This window comes from Oncorhynchus tshawytscha, linkage group LG13 (genome assembly GCF_018296145.1).
Source record: "Oncorhynchus tshawytscha isolate Ot180627B linkage group LG13, Otsh_v2.0, whole genome shotgun sequence".
NCBI lineage: Eukaryota > Metazoa > Chordata > Actinopteri > Salmoniformes > Salmonidae > Oncorhynchus > Oncorhynchus tshawytscha.
Genome location: NC_056441.1, coordinates 17,456,871 through 17,474,599, shown reverse-complemented (window position 1 = coordinate 17,474,599; position 17,729 = coordinate 17,456,871). Strand labels below are relative to the sequence as shown.

Sequence of the window (17,729 nt, the reverse complement as noted above, 5' to 3'; positions counted from 1 at the left end):
CAGGGTACTCAATTAAAGCTACACTCGTTGTGAATCTAGCCAACATGTCAGATTTTGAAAATGCTTTTTGGCGAAAGCATGAGAAGCTATTATCTGATAGCATGCAACCCCCGAAATACCCAAAGGGGACGTAAACAGAATAATTAGCGTAGCCGGCGCTACACAAAACGCAGAAATAAAATATAAAACATTCATTACCTTTGACGAGCTTCTTTGTTGGCACTCATATGTCCCATAAACATCACAATTGGGTATTTTTTTCGATTAAATCCGTCAATGTATACCCAAAATGTCCATTTATGAAGCCCGTCTGATCAGGAAAAAACTGCTTTCCAAAACGCAACGTCATTTTTTAAAATTAAAGTTGCCTATAAACTTTGACAAAACACTTCAAACTACTTTTGTAATCAAACTTTAGGTATTAGTAAACGTTAATAATTGATCACGGGGCGATCTGTATTCAATAGCAGCAAGTCTTGAAATCATGGTCCATATTCTCCCTTTCATAACTTCCTCCGGTGTACCCGAAGACAGGAAGTGCCTATTCCTCATCTCACCAAGGATCAACTTCAACTCAATTGCCAGTACTGGCGACATCGTGTGGAAGCTGTAGGCATTGTAAACTGGACGCTATCTATTTTCCCTTGCCATAGACAATACAGAGACTGGCGGAGGGATATTTTTTGTTTGTTTTTTGTGAACAGTTTTCCTTGGGATTTTGCCTCCTACACACGTTCTGTTATAGTCACAGACATGATTTCACCAGTCTTAGAGACTTCAGAGTGTTTTCTATCCAAACATACTAATCATATGCATATACTATATTCCTGGCATGAGTAGCAGGACGTTGAAATTTTGCGCGATTTTTAACAAAAAGCTGCAAAAATTCACAGCCTCTTTAAGAGGATTTATTAAGGAACCTTTTGGACCTAGACTTGTCGCTCCGGTACTGCTTGCCGTAGGTAGCAGAGAGAACAGTCTATGACTAGGGTGGCTGGAGTCTTTGACAATTTTTAGGGCCTTCCTCTGACACCACCTGGTATAGAGGTCCTGGATGGCAGGAAGCTTGGCCCCAGTGATGTACTGGGCCATACGCAATACACTCTGTAGCGCCTTATGGTCGGAATGCCATACCAAGCAGTTGCCATACCAAGTGGTGATGCAACCGGTCAGGATGTTCTCGATGGTGCAGCTGTAGAACTTTTTGAGGATCTGAGGACCCATGCCAAATCTTTTCAGTCTCCTGAGGGGGAATAGGCATTGTCGCGCCCTCTTCACGACTGTCTTGGTGTGTTTGGACCATGATAGTTTCTTAGTGATGTGGACGCCAAGGAACTTGAAGCTCGCAACCCGCTCCACTACAACCCTGTCGATGTGAATGGGGGTGTTCTCGGCCCCCCTTTTCCTGTGATCCACGATCAGCTCTTTTGCCTTGCTCACGGTGAGGAAGAGGTTGTTGTCCTAGCACCAGACTGCCAGGTCTCTGACCTCCTCACTGTAGGCTGTCACATCATTGGTGATCAGGCATACCACCGTTGTGTCGTCCATCAAACTTAATGATGGTGTTGAAGTCGTGTGTGTTAACGCAGTAGTGGGTGAATATGGAGTACAGGAGGAGACTAAGCACGCACCCCTGAGGGGCCCCCGTGTTGAGGATCAGCGTGGCAGAGGTGTTGTTGCCTACCCTTACTAGCATGCATTTAAAGCATTTGATTGGTTTAAGCATTGGCTGGAGGGTGTTTCCATCATATGATAAACCTAGAATCCTTAATTGAAACAACAAGCTGTCTCTGCTCCTGTTTTGGTAACAACGCTAAAGGATGGGCCAGGCGAAATGTAACCACTCTCAAATTCATAGACAGAGGTATGGATGCAAGGACTGACCATACATGATATCAAAAGTATAGTACGAACCATGTTTTGAGGCTATACATGTTTGTTTACATGTACATTGTTTACAAACATTGGAGTAAAACAAGCTAATATTATGGATTCTGATAGGGTACGACAGTTGACCTAAACTCATGAGTAATTTATAAGTTATATTATTCAAGAATCAATGGCTATATATCATTCATTTATAAGTCCCAAAATGGATGTAGCAACTAAGGATTCAAGATTTAAATTAATGTCTAAGTGTTAAGGCTCATGTCCTCACCCATAACCTCTGGATCAAGTTTCTCAACTCTGCTCACTCGCACCCTTGAATATTTAAGCAGCAGTTTCTCCCTCCAGTCTTGCTTATTCCTGTTGGTGAATGCATGGGGCGGCCAATTTATGTTTTCCTTTCCATGTTGTGTGTGACTGACTTTCCATTATTGTCTATAAATGTTAGTTTTAAGATCCTTTTTAGTTGATTTTAAAGTTAATTTGCTGCTGCCAAATGACTGGATGTTTCCTGTCAGTCCAGCATGTGAGATGCATTTCAGTTATTTAGCCCTTTTGCAATTGTGAGTCATGCTTGTATGTTAACATGTTTGTACAGTGCTTTCAGAAAGTATTCAGACCCCTTGACTTTTCCACATTTTGTTAGATTACAGCCTTATTCTTAAATATATATTTTAAATCCTTAGCAATCTACACACATACAAAATAGATACCTTATTTACATACAGTGGCTTGCAAAAATATTCACCCCCCTTGTATCATTTGAATTACACAATATGCCTACCACTTTAAAGATGCAAAATATGTTTTATTGTGAAACAAACAAGAAATAAGACCCGAAAAATGAACTTGAGTGTGCATAGTTATTCAACCCAACCCTGCTTTAGCAGTATGCTTAGGGTCATTGTCCTGCTGGAAGGTGAACCTCTGTCCCAGTCTCAAATCTCTCTAAAGCCCAGCTCTGTGGAGTGTACGGCTTAAAGTGGTCCTAAGGACAGATACTCCAATCTCTTCTGTGGAGCTTTGCAGCTCCTTCAGGGTTATCTTTGGTCTCTTTGTTGCCTCTGATTAATGCCTTCTTTGCTTGGTCTGTGAGTTTTGGTGGGCGGCCCTCTCTTGGAAGTTTTGTTGTGTTGCCATATTCTTTCCATTTTTTAATAATTGATTTAGTGGTGCTCCGTGGGATGTTCAAAGTTTCTGATATTTTTTTATAACCCAACCCTGATCTGTACTTCTCCACAACTTTGTCCCTGACCTGTTTGGAGAGCTTTTTGGTCTTCATGGTGCTGCTTGGTGGTGTGGTGTTGCAGACTCAGGGGCCTTTCAGAACAGGTGTATGTATACTGAGATCATGTGACACTTAAATAAAGTCCACCTGTGTGCAATCTAACTAATTATGTGACTTCTGAAGGTAAGTGGTTGCACCAGATCTTATTTAGCGGCTTCATAGCAAAGGGGGTGAATACATATACAGTGGGGCAAAAAAGTATTTAGTCAGCCACCAATTGTGCAAGTTCTCCCACTTAAAAAGATGAGAGGCCTGTAATTTTCATCATAGGTACACTTCAACTATGACAGACAAAATGAGGGAAAAAAATCCAGAAAATCACATTGTAGAATTTTTAATTAAATTTATTTGCAAATTATGGTGGAAAATAAGTATTTGGTCACCTACAAACAAGCAAGATTTCTGGCTCTCACAGACCTGTAACTTCTTCTTGAAAAGACTCCTCTGTCCTCCACTTGTTACCTGTATTAATGGCACCTGTTTGAACTTGTTATCAGTATAAAAGACACCTGACCACAACCTCAAACAGTCACACTCCAAATGCCACTATGGCCAAGACCAAAGAGCTGTCAAAGGACACCAGAAACAAAATTGTAGCCCTGCACCAGGCTGGGAAGACTGAATCTGCAATAGGTAAGCAGCTTGGTTTGAAGAAATCAACTGTGGGAGCAATTATTAGGAAATGGAAGACATATAAGACCACTGATAATCTCCCTCGATCTGGGGCTCCACGCAAGATCTCACCCCGTGGGGTCAAAATGATCACAAGAACGGTGAGCAAAAATCCCAGAACTATACGGGGGGACCTAGTGAATGACCTGCAGAGAGCTGGGACCAAAGTAACAAAGCCTACTATCAGTTACACACTACGCCGCCAGGGACTCAAATCCTGCAGTGCCAGACGTGTCCCCCTGCTTAAGCCAGTACATGTCCAGGCCCGTCTGAAGTTTGCTAGAGAGCATTTGGATGATCCAGAAGAAGATTGGGAGAATGTCATATGGTCAGAACAAACCAAAATAGATAGATTTTGAGTGAAATCCTCCTTCCATCAGCAAGGGCATTGAAGATGAAACGTGGCTGGGTCTTTCACCATGACAATGATCCCAAACACACCGCCCGGGCAACGAAGGAGTGGCTTCGTAAGTAGCATTTCAAGGTCCTGGAGTGGCCTAGCCAGATCTTAACCCCATAGAAAATCTTTGGAGGGAGTTGAAAGTCTGTGTTGCCCAGCAACAGCCCCAAAACATCACTGCTCTAGAGAAAATCTGCATGGAGGAATGGCCCAAAATACCAGCAACCGTGTGTGAAAACCTTGTGAAGACTTACAGAAAACGTTTGACCTCTGTCATTTCCAACAAATGGTATATAACAAAGTATTGAGATAAACTTATTGTTATTGACCAAATACTTATTTTCCACCATATTTTGCTAATAAATTCATTAAAAATCCTACAATGTGATTTTCTGGATTTTTTTTTCTCATTTTGTCTGGCATAGTTGAAGTGTACCTATGATGAAAATTACAGGCCTCTTTTTAAGTGGGAGAACTTGCACAATTGGTGGCTGACTTACATACTTTTTTGCCCCACTGTACATGCACCACTTTTGTATTTTATTTTATAAATAAATTGTAACGAGATATTATTTTCATTTCACCAATTTGGACTATTTTGTGTATGTCCATTACATGAAAACCATTTAAATTACAGGTTGTAATGCAACAAAATAAGAAAAATGCCAAGGGGGTGAATACTTTTGCAAGGCACGATAAGTATTCAGACCCTTTGCTATGAGACTCAAAATTGAGCTCCGGTGCATCCTGTGTCCATTGACCATCCTTGAGATGTTTCTACAACTTGATTGGAGTTCACCTGTGGTAAATTCAATTGATTGCACATGATTTGGAAAAGCACAAACCTGCAGCAAAGCACCCCCACAACATGATGCTTCCACCCTAGTGCTTCACGGTTGGGATGGTGTTCTTCGGGTTGCAAGCCTCCCCCTTTTTCCTCCAAAGACGATGGTCATTATGGCCTAACAGTTCTATTTTTGTTTCATCAGACCAGAGGACATTTTTCCAAAAAGTACCATCTTTGTCCCCATGTGCAGTTGCAAACCGTAGTCTGGCTTTTTTTATGGCGGTTTTGGAGCAGTGGCTTCTTCCTTGCTGAGCGGCCTTTCAGGTTATGTCGATATAGGACTCGTTTTACTGTGGATATAGATACTTTTGTACCGGTTTCCACCAGCATCTTTACAAGGTCCTTTGCTGTTGTTCTGGGATTGATTTGCACTTTTCGCACCAAAGTACGTTCCTCTCTAGGAGACAGAGTAGTGATGCTAGTCGGGCGGGAGGGTGCGGGCAGCAATCGGTTGAAGAGCATGCACTTAGTTTTACTAGCATTTAAAAGCAGTTGGATGCCACGGAAGGAGAGTTGTATGGCGTTGAAGCTCGTTTGGAGGTTTGTTAACACAGTGTCCAAAGAAGGGCCAGATGTATACAGAATGGTGTCGTCTGCGTAGAGGTGGATCAGATAATCACCAGCAGCAAGAGCGACATCATTGATATATACAGAGAAAAGAGTAGGCCTGAGAATTTAACCCTGTGGCACCCCCATAGAGACTGCCAGAGGTCCGGACAACAGGCCCTCCGATTTGACCCACTGAACTCTATCTGAGAAGTAGTTGGTGAACCAGGCGAGGGAGTCATTTGAGAAGCCAAAGCTATTGAGTCTGCCGATAAGAATGCAGTGATTGACAGAGTCGAAAGCCTTGGCCAGGTCAATGAAGACGGCTGCAGAGTAATGTCTCTTATCGATGGCGGTTATGATATCGTTTAGAACCTTGAGCGTGGCAGAGGTGCACCCATGACCAGCTCAGAAACCAGATGGCATAGTGGAGAATGTACGGTTGGATTCGAAATGGTCGGTGATCTGTTTATTAACATGGCTTTCAAATATTTTAGAAAGGCAGGGCAGAATGGATATAGATCTATAACAGTTTGGGTCTAGAGTGTCTCCCCCTTTGAAGAGGGGGATGACCGCGGCAGCTTTCCAATCTTTGGGGATCTCCGACGATATGAAAGAGGTTGAATAGGCTAGTAATAGGGGTTGCAACAATTTCTGCAGATAATTTTAGAAAGAGAGGGTCCTGATTGTCTAGGATCCAGATTTTGCAGCTCTTTCAGAACATCAGCTGTCTGGATTTGGGTGAAGGATAATCGATCATTGAAGGTATCGTTTATCGTAGATAATATTTTCCTATTTCATGGGTTCTGTATTCACAAAGCAGTTGATCAACTAAGAGACAAATAGCCATGGCTGGGTATGGGTGGTCAGTTTCCAACAATGTTCATATGGCAAATGGGTAGAGTTACAATGGCTTATCGGGGTACACATGTTTGGGGACCCTCTGGGTCATACAGAAATGGCCAGGAACACTATTGTAATACCGTAGCTACATCTGGTCAAGAATCTTAGTTTGTTATTCAGACATAGGCCTACAAGATCCGCATTTGAATTGAATCAATAAATGGATGGACTATGGAACCGTAGTATAAAGCAGGCGTGGCAGGAATCAAGATGACGTCGGCACAAAATTTGCAGTTGATAAACAAACTAAAAACTTCCGTCCTCCTCCGCCATCTTCCACCACGAGAAAGAGCAGAGAAGCGCAAAGGAGGACACTGTATTTTGTCTGGAAACGTTAGCTAGCTCACTAGCTATATCGTTAATCTCTTTGCAAAATGAGTGACATTGAGGATGGAAACTTCGATGGACGAGTAAGTATTAGCGTTGCAACGGAACCCAAAACAATGTCCTATCTTTCCTCCCTTGCTTACATACAGTACTCTAGCTAGCTAACAGGGTAAGTTAATAACCTGCTATCTTTGTTAGCAACGTTCTGGCAAGCTAGCTTAGTAGGCTAATTAGCGGTTTGAGCAGCTAAAGTTAATTAACGCAACAAAATTCGTAATTTTAAAAAGGTAGGAAGACAAACAAAATGTTCTGCACACTATTGTAATCTTACTAGGATACACTGGTTCGTTACTGTTAGCTAGTATAGTAGTAGCTACGTAACGTTACCTTTCTCTAGTTGCCAGCCGGAACAATACAATACTAGCTACGTCGCAAGCTAGCTAGGTGACGTTTCTAGCTAACTAACTAGCTAATGTTATCGCTATCTTTGGTTATCGTACATGATGCTACCGGTAGCATAAACGTAACTTTATGCATATGACACAGAAATGAGCGAGTTCGCTATTCGATAGCTCTCAGGTAAGTTTGGTGCCTTTGTCGTTGCAGTCAGGCAATCTGAGCTTAAGCCACTCTTCCTTTCCTGTTTTACAGCAATATTTCATTATAATCTTGTAGCTAAATAAATTAGCGGTCAAAGTAACGTAACATCCCACATCGTAACTAATGGTGAGTGAAACCGTTTTCTAGTCCTCTCACAATGTTCACTTACTCAGTGTTATGCTGCAACAATGTATTACAATGTTGCTCTATTGAAAAGTTGTACTCATCACTAAACCCGTATGAGATGATGGGCAATAACTAAACAATTTTTGCAAGTATAGTTTGTCCTGCTATACTATAGATGCTGTAGATATTCATTATTTCACGAAATATTTTTTATTTTTCTATAAATTCATGATCTTTAATTGTATTGAATGTTCTTTTTTCATTAAGGTTATTGATCGTGAAGGATGTGAAGAGTTTTATCCAAGAATGTGGAAGAAAATATCCAAGAATAAACGAAGGCTTTTTTGAAAAACAGTTACAGAGCAGAACATAGAAGTGGGAAGGGGAAAATGAATGAAACTTGAAGATTGGTGGTCAGATATAGAAGCGCTTGCAGTGTGTATGGCTAAAGGTGAAAATGGTTTCAATTTGGGGAAGAGAGAACCCGGAATCAGAAAATGAAAATGGAAAAAAGAAGAACGACGAAGAACAGTAGAATTCCTGAGAGAAGGAAGTAGAGTATATAAAGAATCTGGAAGAATGAATGTATCCCTAGGTTAAGTAAATGTACAGTATATGTTCCAAGTGTCTTTACACTTCTATGCTCCATTTCTATAGTTTAAAAATGCATGTTGACTTTAGTTTGACCCAGGTAGAAAAATGAGACATGGGATATGTTAACATTGACAGGGTTCTAACATATTATTAATCCAAGTGAAGGATTTTTTTTTTTTTGTTAATCTTCTCTATCATATGTAATAGACGTGGTGGAGCGCTAACCCTTTCCTCCACAGTGTATGAACTCTAGTGGTTTATGTCTGGCTTTGAAAAGTTGCTTGTGTGTGTTCCTTCTTAGTAATGTGTTTTAAGTATAAGAGGGGCCCTCTTTAACACGCGGCTACTGTAACATTAGGGCTCTCGCTCCCCATCCAAATCGGACCGTGGCAGTCCTGTCCGGGTCAAGTCAGAGAGCAGATCCGGCTCCGCGAGCCCATCCAGGGCCGCCAAACACTCAGAGTCTCGGTCCCGCTCTAAGTCCAGGTGAGTCTGTCCTCCTGTTTTTTCTCTTAGCAGAAATAACTAATTGATTTCCATTCTATTTGTGGAGAGTGATGTCTCAATGTGCTGTGGGTCAAGTTGACAATTCTCTTGCTCTCCCCTTTCCCTCATTCCTTCCTATGGCCCTCTCCAGGTCTCGCTCTCGGAGGCACTCCAACCGCAGGTACAGCCGCTCTCGCTCCCCCTCCAACCGGAAGAAGTCCCGTTCCTACAGCCCAGAATACCGGAAGAAGAAGAGCCAAAGCGAGTCACCTAACCGCCGCCATACCAGCAGCAGAGTGAGTATCACATTGCTGACAGGTCAAAGGTCAGGGTCTGACTGCTGAATAAGTAGAGCAGTACTTCACAACCCTCTCCTTGGTAACCACCAGACGTTTCACATTTATTGTAATCCTAAATTGTCACATCTGGTTCAACTAGTCGTGGGCTTGATTATTAGTGAACTAGTTACAGCAAGTGTTCCAGTTTTTAGTATGTGAAACATGACATTACCAAGAAGAGGGTTGGGAAACCCTGTGGTGGAGGAACAGCTCAGTAGGGTGTAGAAAATACCAAATTGTCACATTTGTTAAGGGCTTGCAGCTGCTTTTGTAATTGTGGAACTTTATTAGGATGTGTGTACATAGTTAATTGTAGGTAGTGTTAATTTACAGCTCAGTATTGTATAGAAAATACCAAAGCTGTATTGTCTGTTACAGGAAACGGAAAGCTGTGACTTATTTAATAACCCTTTTATTTAACCCTCCCTCTCTATGTCAATAGAGCCATGACTTCAGAAAAGAGACATTCGTTCAGGGAGCAGGAGGTGATGAGGATGCCAGGGTATGTAGACATTCTTACCTTTTATCTTCTACATTAGAAGAGCACTGGAGTATTTTAATGTTAAGGGGGGCCTCAATATGCAAATCCTGTGGTCTAGCCGTAACGCTCCTGAATACCGTCCCATGTATGACTCAGATCAGGGGTTGTGTGTAAGTGAGCGAGAGGGACTGAGACAATGAGTGATTTACAGGTAACTCACATGCTACTCCCAGTGGCTGGTAATCTACTTGTTCCTATCAGCTGTTGTGAAATCTGACCCCTTTGACCTCCAGGCAAACCCTGACCCCAACCAGTGCCTGGGGGTGTTCGGGCTGAGCCTGTACACCACGGAGAAGGACCTGAGGGAAGTGTTTGGCCGGTATGGCCCGCTGGCCGGGGTTAACGTGGTGTATGACCAGCGCACCGGGCGCTCCCGCGGCTTTGCCTTCGTCTACTTCGAGAGGATCGACGACTCCAAGGAGGTATGGAACAAACGTAGTAGTCTGGGCCTCTTTCGCAATTTGCCTTTCCTCGATTATTGCATCCTCTCTCCTTGCTCCTCAACCTATTTTAAAAATGTTTTTAATTAACCTTTATTTAACTAGGCAAGTCAGTTAAGAACAAATTATTATTCACAATGACAGCCTAGGAACAGTGGGTTAACTGCCTTGTTCAGGGGCAGAAATACAGAATTATACCTTGTCAGCTCGGGGATTCGATCTAGCAACCTTTCGGTTACTGGCCCAACACTCAAACCACTACCTGACTCCCCTATTGGAGTAGAGATGTCTAAGTCCCTGCCCTCAAACCTTCTTGTCCAATGGGTTTTAATGAAGATGAAAGGGAAGGGGAATCTAGGAAAGATTAATTGAGGGAGAGTTTGGGGGAAAAGGTGATTTCTTATTCAGAACCAATTTTATCGTCATAAGAAGTACTGCTAATCATTGGGTCATACAGTAATACCTAAGAGTCGACGGTAACTTGTGGTGTCAAACGCCTTATTCCTCAATCCTTGAAAATCTAAAAGGTTCAAAATCCTGTTCATTTGCTAATTCATCTTGAACAATTGATATTGTACGCTGACTAGTCTATGCATTAGCTTTGATATTGTATCTGTTGTGTTAGGTGTGACTACTCATAAGCACCACCAGGTGTCAGGCCTGCCACTCAAAGTTCGCCTTGGTACCAGTCACATGGAACTCTTCACTGTGGTGAAGGTTCTAAACCCAGAGGCCCATCATCGCAAGACTTTGAGGATTGCTTGCGAAGCAGACTCTGTAGACGGGGTTTGCGGTTTGAGAAGTCATTCTTACTTCATTTTCTTGAAATCTAAAGGCACAGCTTGGATTTGCGACAATGTCTTAAGTAACTGAAAATGTTACTCAAACCTCGTGACAGTGACAACTTTATATCGAAGGAATGCATTTAATTTGAAGGCCTGCACATGCGCAGTTCGGTGTGATACGTTAGACCCGATGACGTTTTTCTGCATATGAGCTTAGCTAGCCAACGTCACCATGACATCGTCTACAAGCGTGATCTGGGATTTCTATCGGTGAAGCAGTCTCAACGGTTATGCTGGCTCAATGGGACAGTGCAAGCCATGCTCAGTATGCGTGCGCATTAAACCGTGTCTTTACCCTTCACCCCAAAACTATCCCTGGGCAAGTAGAACCCAGAGTTGAGATGGAGAGAAGCTCATTTTCAGAGTAACTGATTTTAAACTTATCATTTGGTTCCTCGTCTTTTTTTTCTAGGCGATGGAGCGTGCCAACGGTATGGAGCTGGACGGGAGACGTATCAGAGTGGACTTTTCCATCACCAAGAGGGCCCACACCCCTACGCCTGGCATCTACATGGGCCGACCCACACAGTAAGTATAGGATGGTTAATCTCTGCTCATTGTGTGATTTTTACAGATGTCTTGCTGCCAGTGTTCTGTCTCCTGTGGGTATTGTGTGTCTGTTTTTTCTTTCTTGGATGTCGTTGTGTGAAGTAGTGATACTGGGGGATAGTATTACTTAGCTTATTGGTAGTTATGGGTTGTGTCTGAAATGGCGTCCTGTCCCTTATATAGGGAACCTGGTGCCATATCGGATGCAGACAAGGATTGTTTTAGGGAATCTTGTAACTCTCAGTAAACATGAACTTGTCCCTTCTTCAGTAATGGTGGTGGTGGTGGTGGTGGAGGAGAGCGAAACAGTGGCAGCAGCGGTGGAGGGAGGAGGGGCCGGGACTCGTACGACCGATATGATGATCGACGGGGCGGTGGCTACGACCGTGGATATGACCGTGGATACGATCGGGGAGACCGGGGATATGACAGATATGACGAGTACGACAAGTACAGGTGAGTTATACTCAGGATGTTGACTTTATTCAAGAGATTCACATTGGAGATAACCTTAAGTAGCTACAAATATATTTGGAATAAAAATATTCTATTTTTTCCCCCATCGGTCTAACTCAACATTGTTCATGTTAAATTTGAGGGGATGAATGGGGTTACTTGTCCAATGCTGGCTAATATTGTGAGTTATTCCTTCTTACGCTAGTGTACATCTTTTTGTTCTCTCTCTTAGTCGCAGGCGCTCTCCCTCTCCCTACTATAGTCGATACAGGTCACGCTCCAGGTCTCGCTCATACAGCCCACGTAAGTACACACACAAACACCTCAACAGCTTTTGTAAACTTTTTAAACCATACTCTGGTGTTTGATGTCTGAGAAAGCCTTAGACACTAACATGCGTCATTGTCTCTTTGCAGGACGATACTAACAGACTTCCATCAAGATTAAGTTTTCCTTTTCTTCGTGACCCACATTGGAACAGAGCCGTTTGGGAGCTTTGTCAAGCTAACTAAAGTGTTTATCAACAGACAAAATCTCCTCTGTGACTTAGAACGAAAGTCAGAGTTCGGACAGAGAGTCAGTCGTTTGTTTACGTGCTGTAGATGTCTTCATTTTTTAAAACTTTTCGATGCATCCATGTAGTGTTTGCTAAAGACCTAGAGGGTGGTAATGAAACTAATTGAGCCTGTTTTGAGTGTCTTTAGAACGTACCCTTCTCCATCACTGATCTGTAAGTGACTGTATAAGTGGAAGCATGGTATACATTTTATTGCTTTCACAAATCCAGCCTTGACAGATCAGTGATTACCTCATGGGAAGAAAGGATGTATTTAATATTCAAAGTATTCAAACAGGCTTTTTGGTTTTAGTAGGAGGAAATGTGAAATGAATCAGTGGATTGAGGAGGGTCTTCGTTTTTGAGTTGGTTGTTTATTGTCGGGATACCTCCGGAGATTTTTATTTAGATGTATGATTTTTTCTTTTTATGAAAATAAAAACCCAAATCTTGATGTGTGATGGTGATTGAGCTTGATTCTGATATGAAAGTGAAGCCGTGGGGGTACCACTAAAAATGTCTCATAGATATGCATTAGTCATTACAGATGTTTTGTTTATATTGATATTAAGAACTTCTAGACTACAATGCACATCCTAATCAACATGCATACAATTTCAAATATCTTCTGTGGAGAAATACCAAAACCCACACAAGATTTCTGTTTTCCTGTTGGAGTAACAGAAATGTGATAACATGCGAAAGAAATGCTCATAAGAATGGTACAAACATTTGTGCTGCTCATGATTGATAAATGTGGCCATTGCTTTTCAGACATTTATCGTTTTACTGAAATATGCCTACTTCTCAAGCTTATATCCTCTTTCCTGTTTTTCATTGTATTCAGCGGCAGGGTAGCCTAGTGGTTAGAGCGTTGGACTAGTAACCGGAAGGTTGCAAGTTCAAATCCCCGAGCTGACAAGGTACAAATCTGTCGTTCTGCCCCTGAACAGGCAGTTAACCCACTGTTCCTAGGCTGAAAATAAGAATTTGTTCTTATTAACTGACTTGCTTAGTTAAATAAAGATTTTTTTTTAAATCTCTGATCAAACACGTGAAAAATCACGCTTCCTATCTGTTTTACTATGTAATGATACACTAGTCCAACTCCTTTTTCTAGGGTGTGTTCAGCACTGTGAAGCATTCACAACACTGCAGATTGCAATACACTATAGAGAGGACACAGCATTGTTTGTGCCCCATTATGGTGCCATTGAGGCCATCTCCATTTTGAAGTCGTCAAGTTTCTTCAATTCTGAGTTGGTAAACAAAGGGTGCATACTGCCACCTGGAGTGTGTTTGAATAGGTAAAGGTTGGCGATTTACTGCTACCTGCAGTTATGGAATGTTGCGTCATGAGTAGACTTCATTGGCTGATACCTACTGATGACCTGGATGGAATTATGTGATCCTTCCTTAACCCATAGCAAGACTCCCCAGTTGATTACTTCAAATTTGTGAAAGTTCTCAATGGCGCTGCCCATTTTAAAACTTTTTTGGGCATTAGAGTCTGCTCTATTTGTTTATTTAACCAGGTAGGCTACTGCCAAGATAAAGCATTGCAATTCGACACATAGAAGAACACAGCGTTACACATGGAATGAAAAAACATAGTCAATAATACAGTAGAACAAAAGAAAACAAGTCTATATACAGTGAGTGGAAATGAGGTAAGATAAGGGAGTTAAGGCAATAAATAGGCAATGGTGGCGAAGTAATTACAATATAGCAATTAAAACACTGGAATGGTAGATGTGCAGAAGATGAATGTGCATGTAGAGATACTGGGGTGCAAAGGAGCAAGATAAAAAAAATACTGTATGGGGATGAGGTAGGTAGATGGGCTGTTTACAGATGGGCTATGTACAGGTGCTGTGAGCTGCTCTGACAGCGGGTGCTTAAAGCTAGTGAGGGAGATGTGAGTCTCCAGCTTCAGAGATTTTTGCAGTTCATTCCAGTCAATGGCAGCAGAGAATTGGAAGGAAAGATGACCAAAGGAGGAATTGGCTTTGGGGGTGCCCACTGAGATATACAGTGGTGCAAAAATGTATTTAGTCAGCCACCAATTGTGCAAGTTCTCCCACTTAAAAAAGGTGAGACAGGCCTGTAATTTTCATCATAGGTACACTTCAACTATGACAGCCAAAATGAGAGAAAAAAATCCAGAAAATCACATTGTAGGATTTTTATGAATTTATTTGCAAATTATGGTGGAAAATAAGTATTTGGTCAATAACAAAAGTTCATCTCAATACTTTGTTATATACCCTTTGTTGGCAATGACTGAGGTCAAATGTTTTCTGTAAGTCTGGACATGTACTGGCTTAAGCAGGGGAACACGTCTGGCACTGCAGGATTTGAGTCCCTGGTGGCGTAGTGTGTTACTGATGGTAGGCTTTGTTACTTTGGTCCCAGCTCTCTGCAGGTCATTCACTAGGTCCCCCCGTGTGGTTCTGGGATTTTTGCTCACTGTTCTTGTGATCATTTTGACCCCACAGGGTGAGATCTTGCGTGGAGCCCCAGATCGAGGGAGATTATCAGTGGTCTTGTATGTCTTCCACTTTCTAATAAATGCTCCCACAGTTGATTTCTTCAAACCAAGCTGCTTACCTATTGCAGATTCAGTCTTCCCAGCCTGGTGTAGGTCTACAATTTTGTTTCTGGTGTCCTTTGACAGCTCTTTGGTCTTGGCCATAATGGAGTTTGGAGTGTGACTGTTTGAGGTTGTGGACAGATGATTTTATACTGATAACAAGTTCAAACAGGTGCCATTAATACAGGTAACGAGTGGAGGACAGAGGAGACTCTTAAAGAAGAAGTTACAGGTCTGTGAGAGCCAGAAATCTTGCTTGTTTGTAGGTGACCAAATACTTATTTTCCACCATAATTTGCAAATAAATTCATAAAAAATCCTACAATGTGATTTTCTGGATGTATTTTTCTCATTTTGTCTGTCATAGTTGAAGTGTACCTATGATGAAAATTACAGGCCTCTTATCTTTTTAAGTGGGAGGAACTTGCACAATTGGTGGCTGACTAAATACTTTTTTGCCCCACTGTACCTGCTGGAGTGCGTTCTACGAGTGGGTTCTGCGATGGTGACCAGTGAGCTGAGATAAGGTGGGGCTTTACCTAGCAGAGACTTGTAGATAACCTGTAGCCAGTGGGTTTGGCGACAAGTATGAAGCGAGGGCCAACCAACGAGAGTGTACAGGTCGCAATGGTGGGTAGTGTATGGGGCTTTGGTGACAAAATAGATGGCACTGTGATAGACTGCATCCAGTTTGTTGAGTAGAGTGTTGGAGGCATTTTTATAGATGACATCACCAAAGTCGAGGATCGGTAGGATGGTCAGTTTTACGAGGGTATGCTTGGCAGCATGAGTGAAGGAGGCTTTGTTGCGGTATAGGAAACCAATTCTAGATTAGATTTTGGATTGGAGATGCTTAATGCGAGTCTGGAAGGAGATTTTACAGTCAGACACCTATGTATCTATGCAATACACTCCACAGAAATAATCTGTTGTCCACATAACTGAAAATAGAGCAGTAATTTCCATTTTTTCTGTCTTCAATCCTCAAGAGGGCACAACTACAGGAAGTTCAGATTGAAATTGCCTGGTGTGAAACAGATCATTTCTCTGTCATGTAGAATAGACCACAGGGATTGTGTTTCAGCTCAGCTCTATGAATTGCATTTCTATCTGCCACGCTGAATAATCCAATCAGACAGAGAGTGACACAACTTGTCTGAGAAAATGCTCAACAGAATGGGTGTGATCCACACAGTCAATTGTGTGATCAGTTGGGGGGACCATCAATCTAATTAACACACATATTGGTATGGAGAGGAGGAAGGGTAAATAAGATGTGCAAATGAAGAGCATTTGTGATTCAGGCAGGCTAGTTGACTGATCAGAAGCAGTGATAGAGGGGTGGGGTGGAAACCACAAATCTGGAGTATCGGGAGACCTTGAAACTAATGACACAGGAGCCCACTGAAGTGGGTAATGGCTACCATCACACCATTGACGACACTGTGGTTACTATAGGGTCAGGAACATAAACATTAGAAAATAATGCTACAGTTTGTTTTAAGAGCAAATTATTTTTAATCCAAGATACAGTTACAAGGGAAAATATTAATAAACTGACCAGCCCTACTAGTTTATGTTGACCAATAGAGTTTCATCTTCCCCTTGCAAGGGGAATGGCTACAGGGAATTAGGTAATATTTTGAGGCTATCTTTGAAAATAAATAGTTGAATTACAGTAGAGTTGCACATGTTTGAAAGAGGGTAAACACATGTCATAAGACCACTTTCACCTTTCAATTCAATTCAATTCAATTCAAGGGCTTTATTGGCATGGGAAACATGTGTTAACATTGCCAAAGCAAGTGACCGCCTTTGACCGCCTTTATCAGCACCACCATCTGCTGGTGAATAGTAATGCAAACATGGTTGAAAATTCATTATAGGGGACAAATGCAGACAGAAGAGTAAGTTTTACCTGCAGGATGGTAAGGCCTTCACTGGATGAGACTGGGGAAACATCATAGCCAATTAAATCATATCCAAACACTGGTGAATCAAACATGCTGAGCTTAAACCAATAAAACAAAGTTGTTTCAGGAAATGTAAAAGTTACTTTAACATGAGTGGAAACCAAATGAGTGGCCCTTGAGGTTGAACCCCAATAACTGCACGGCTATCTCTGCTATATGTCTGCAAGGAGAAACAGTGGAGCAAGGATAACCTCTGCCAGAGACGGAAGATGAAAGTCAATGAAGTAGACCAGACCCAGCTGCTATTGCATTGGTGTCTATGGGAGACACCCAGTTAAGTAGGCTGGAACTGACCATTTTTTTTCCAATGGAAAAACGACCTGAGTGAACTATCTATATTTATCCACCATATTTGTCTCTGCCTCACAGTCAAGATGAGTTGATAGGCTATTCCCTGACCTCATGGTCAGAGGCATAAATTAGGTCTCAAAGAGCAGCCATAATCCCTATATAGTGCATTCCTAATGAGTAGTTCTGTCCGGTTCCAAAACTACCCAAGCTCCTACCGCTTCTGTGTTTTCAAATTTGAAAGGTGTAAGCAACATGGTGAAAGCAATCTAATGCATTCTCTGCCATATTGCTTAAACCTATCTGTCTCTTTCAGATCTGTAAACACCAAAGAACTAGGTACTTTTACTCAGTGTTATTATTCAGTATGATTATGTAGTACCTAAATTAAATCAGACAATATCCATTTTCCAATTACCAAAGGCCAATTCAAGAGTTTCCTCTTGTAGGACAATAAACGTGATTCTGATTCTG

At 41.9% G+C, this 17,729-nt stretch overlaps 1 protein-coding gene across 1 annotated transcript; it reads left to right on the top strand.

Moving 5' to 3' along the window:
• The first annotated feature begins 6,795 nt into the window (after window positions 1-6,795).
• tra2a (transformer 2 alpha homolog) lies at window positions 6,796-12,855 on the top strand. Its single transcript, XM_024440986.2, has 9 exons — window positions 6,796-6,953; window positions 8,549-8,676; window positions 8,828-8,972; window positions 9,457-9,516; window positions 9,789-9,977; window positions 11,253-11,368; window positions 11,660-11,845; window positions 12,078-12,148; window positions 12,262-12,855. The coding sequence occupies exons 1-9, from the start codon at window positions 6,918-6,920 to the stop codon at window positions 12,270-12,272; spliced, it is 942 nt and encodes a 313-aa protein (XP_024296754.1). The 5' UTR covers window positions 6,796-6,917; the 3' UTR covers window positions 12,273-12,855.
• The last annotated feature ends 4,874 nt before the right edge of the window (window positions 12,856-17,729 follow it).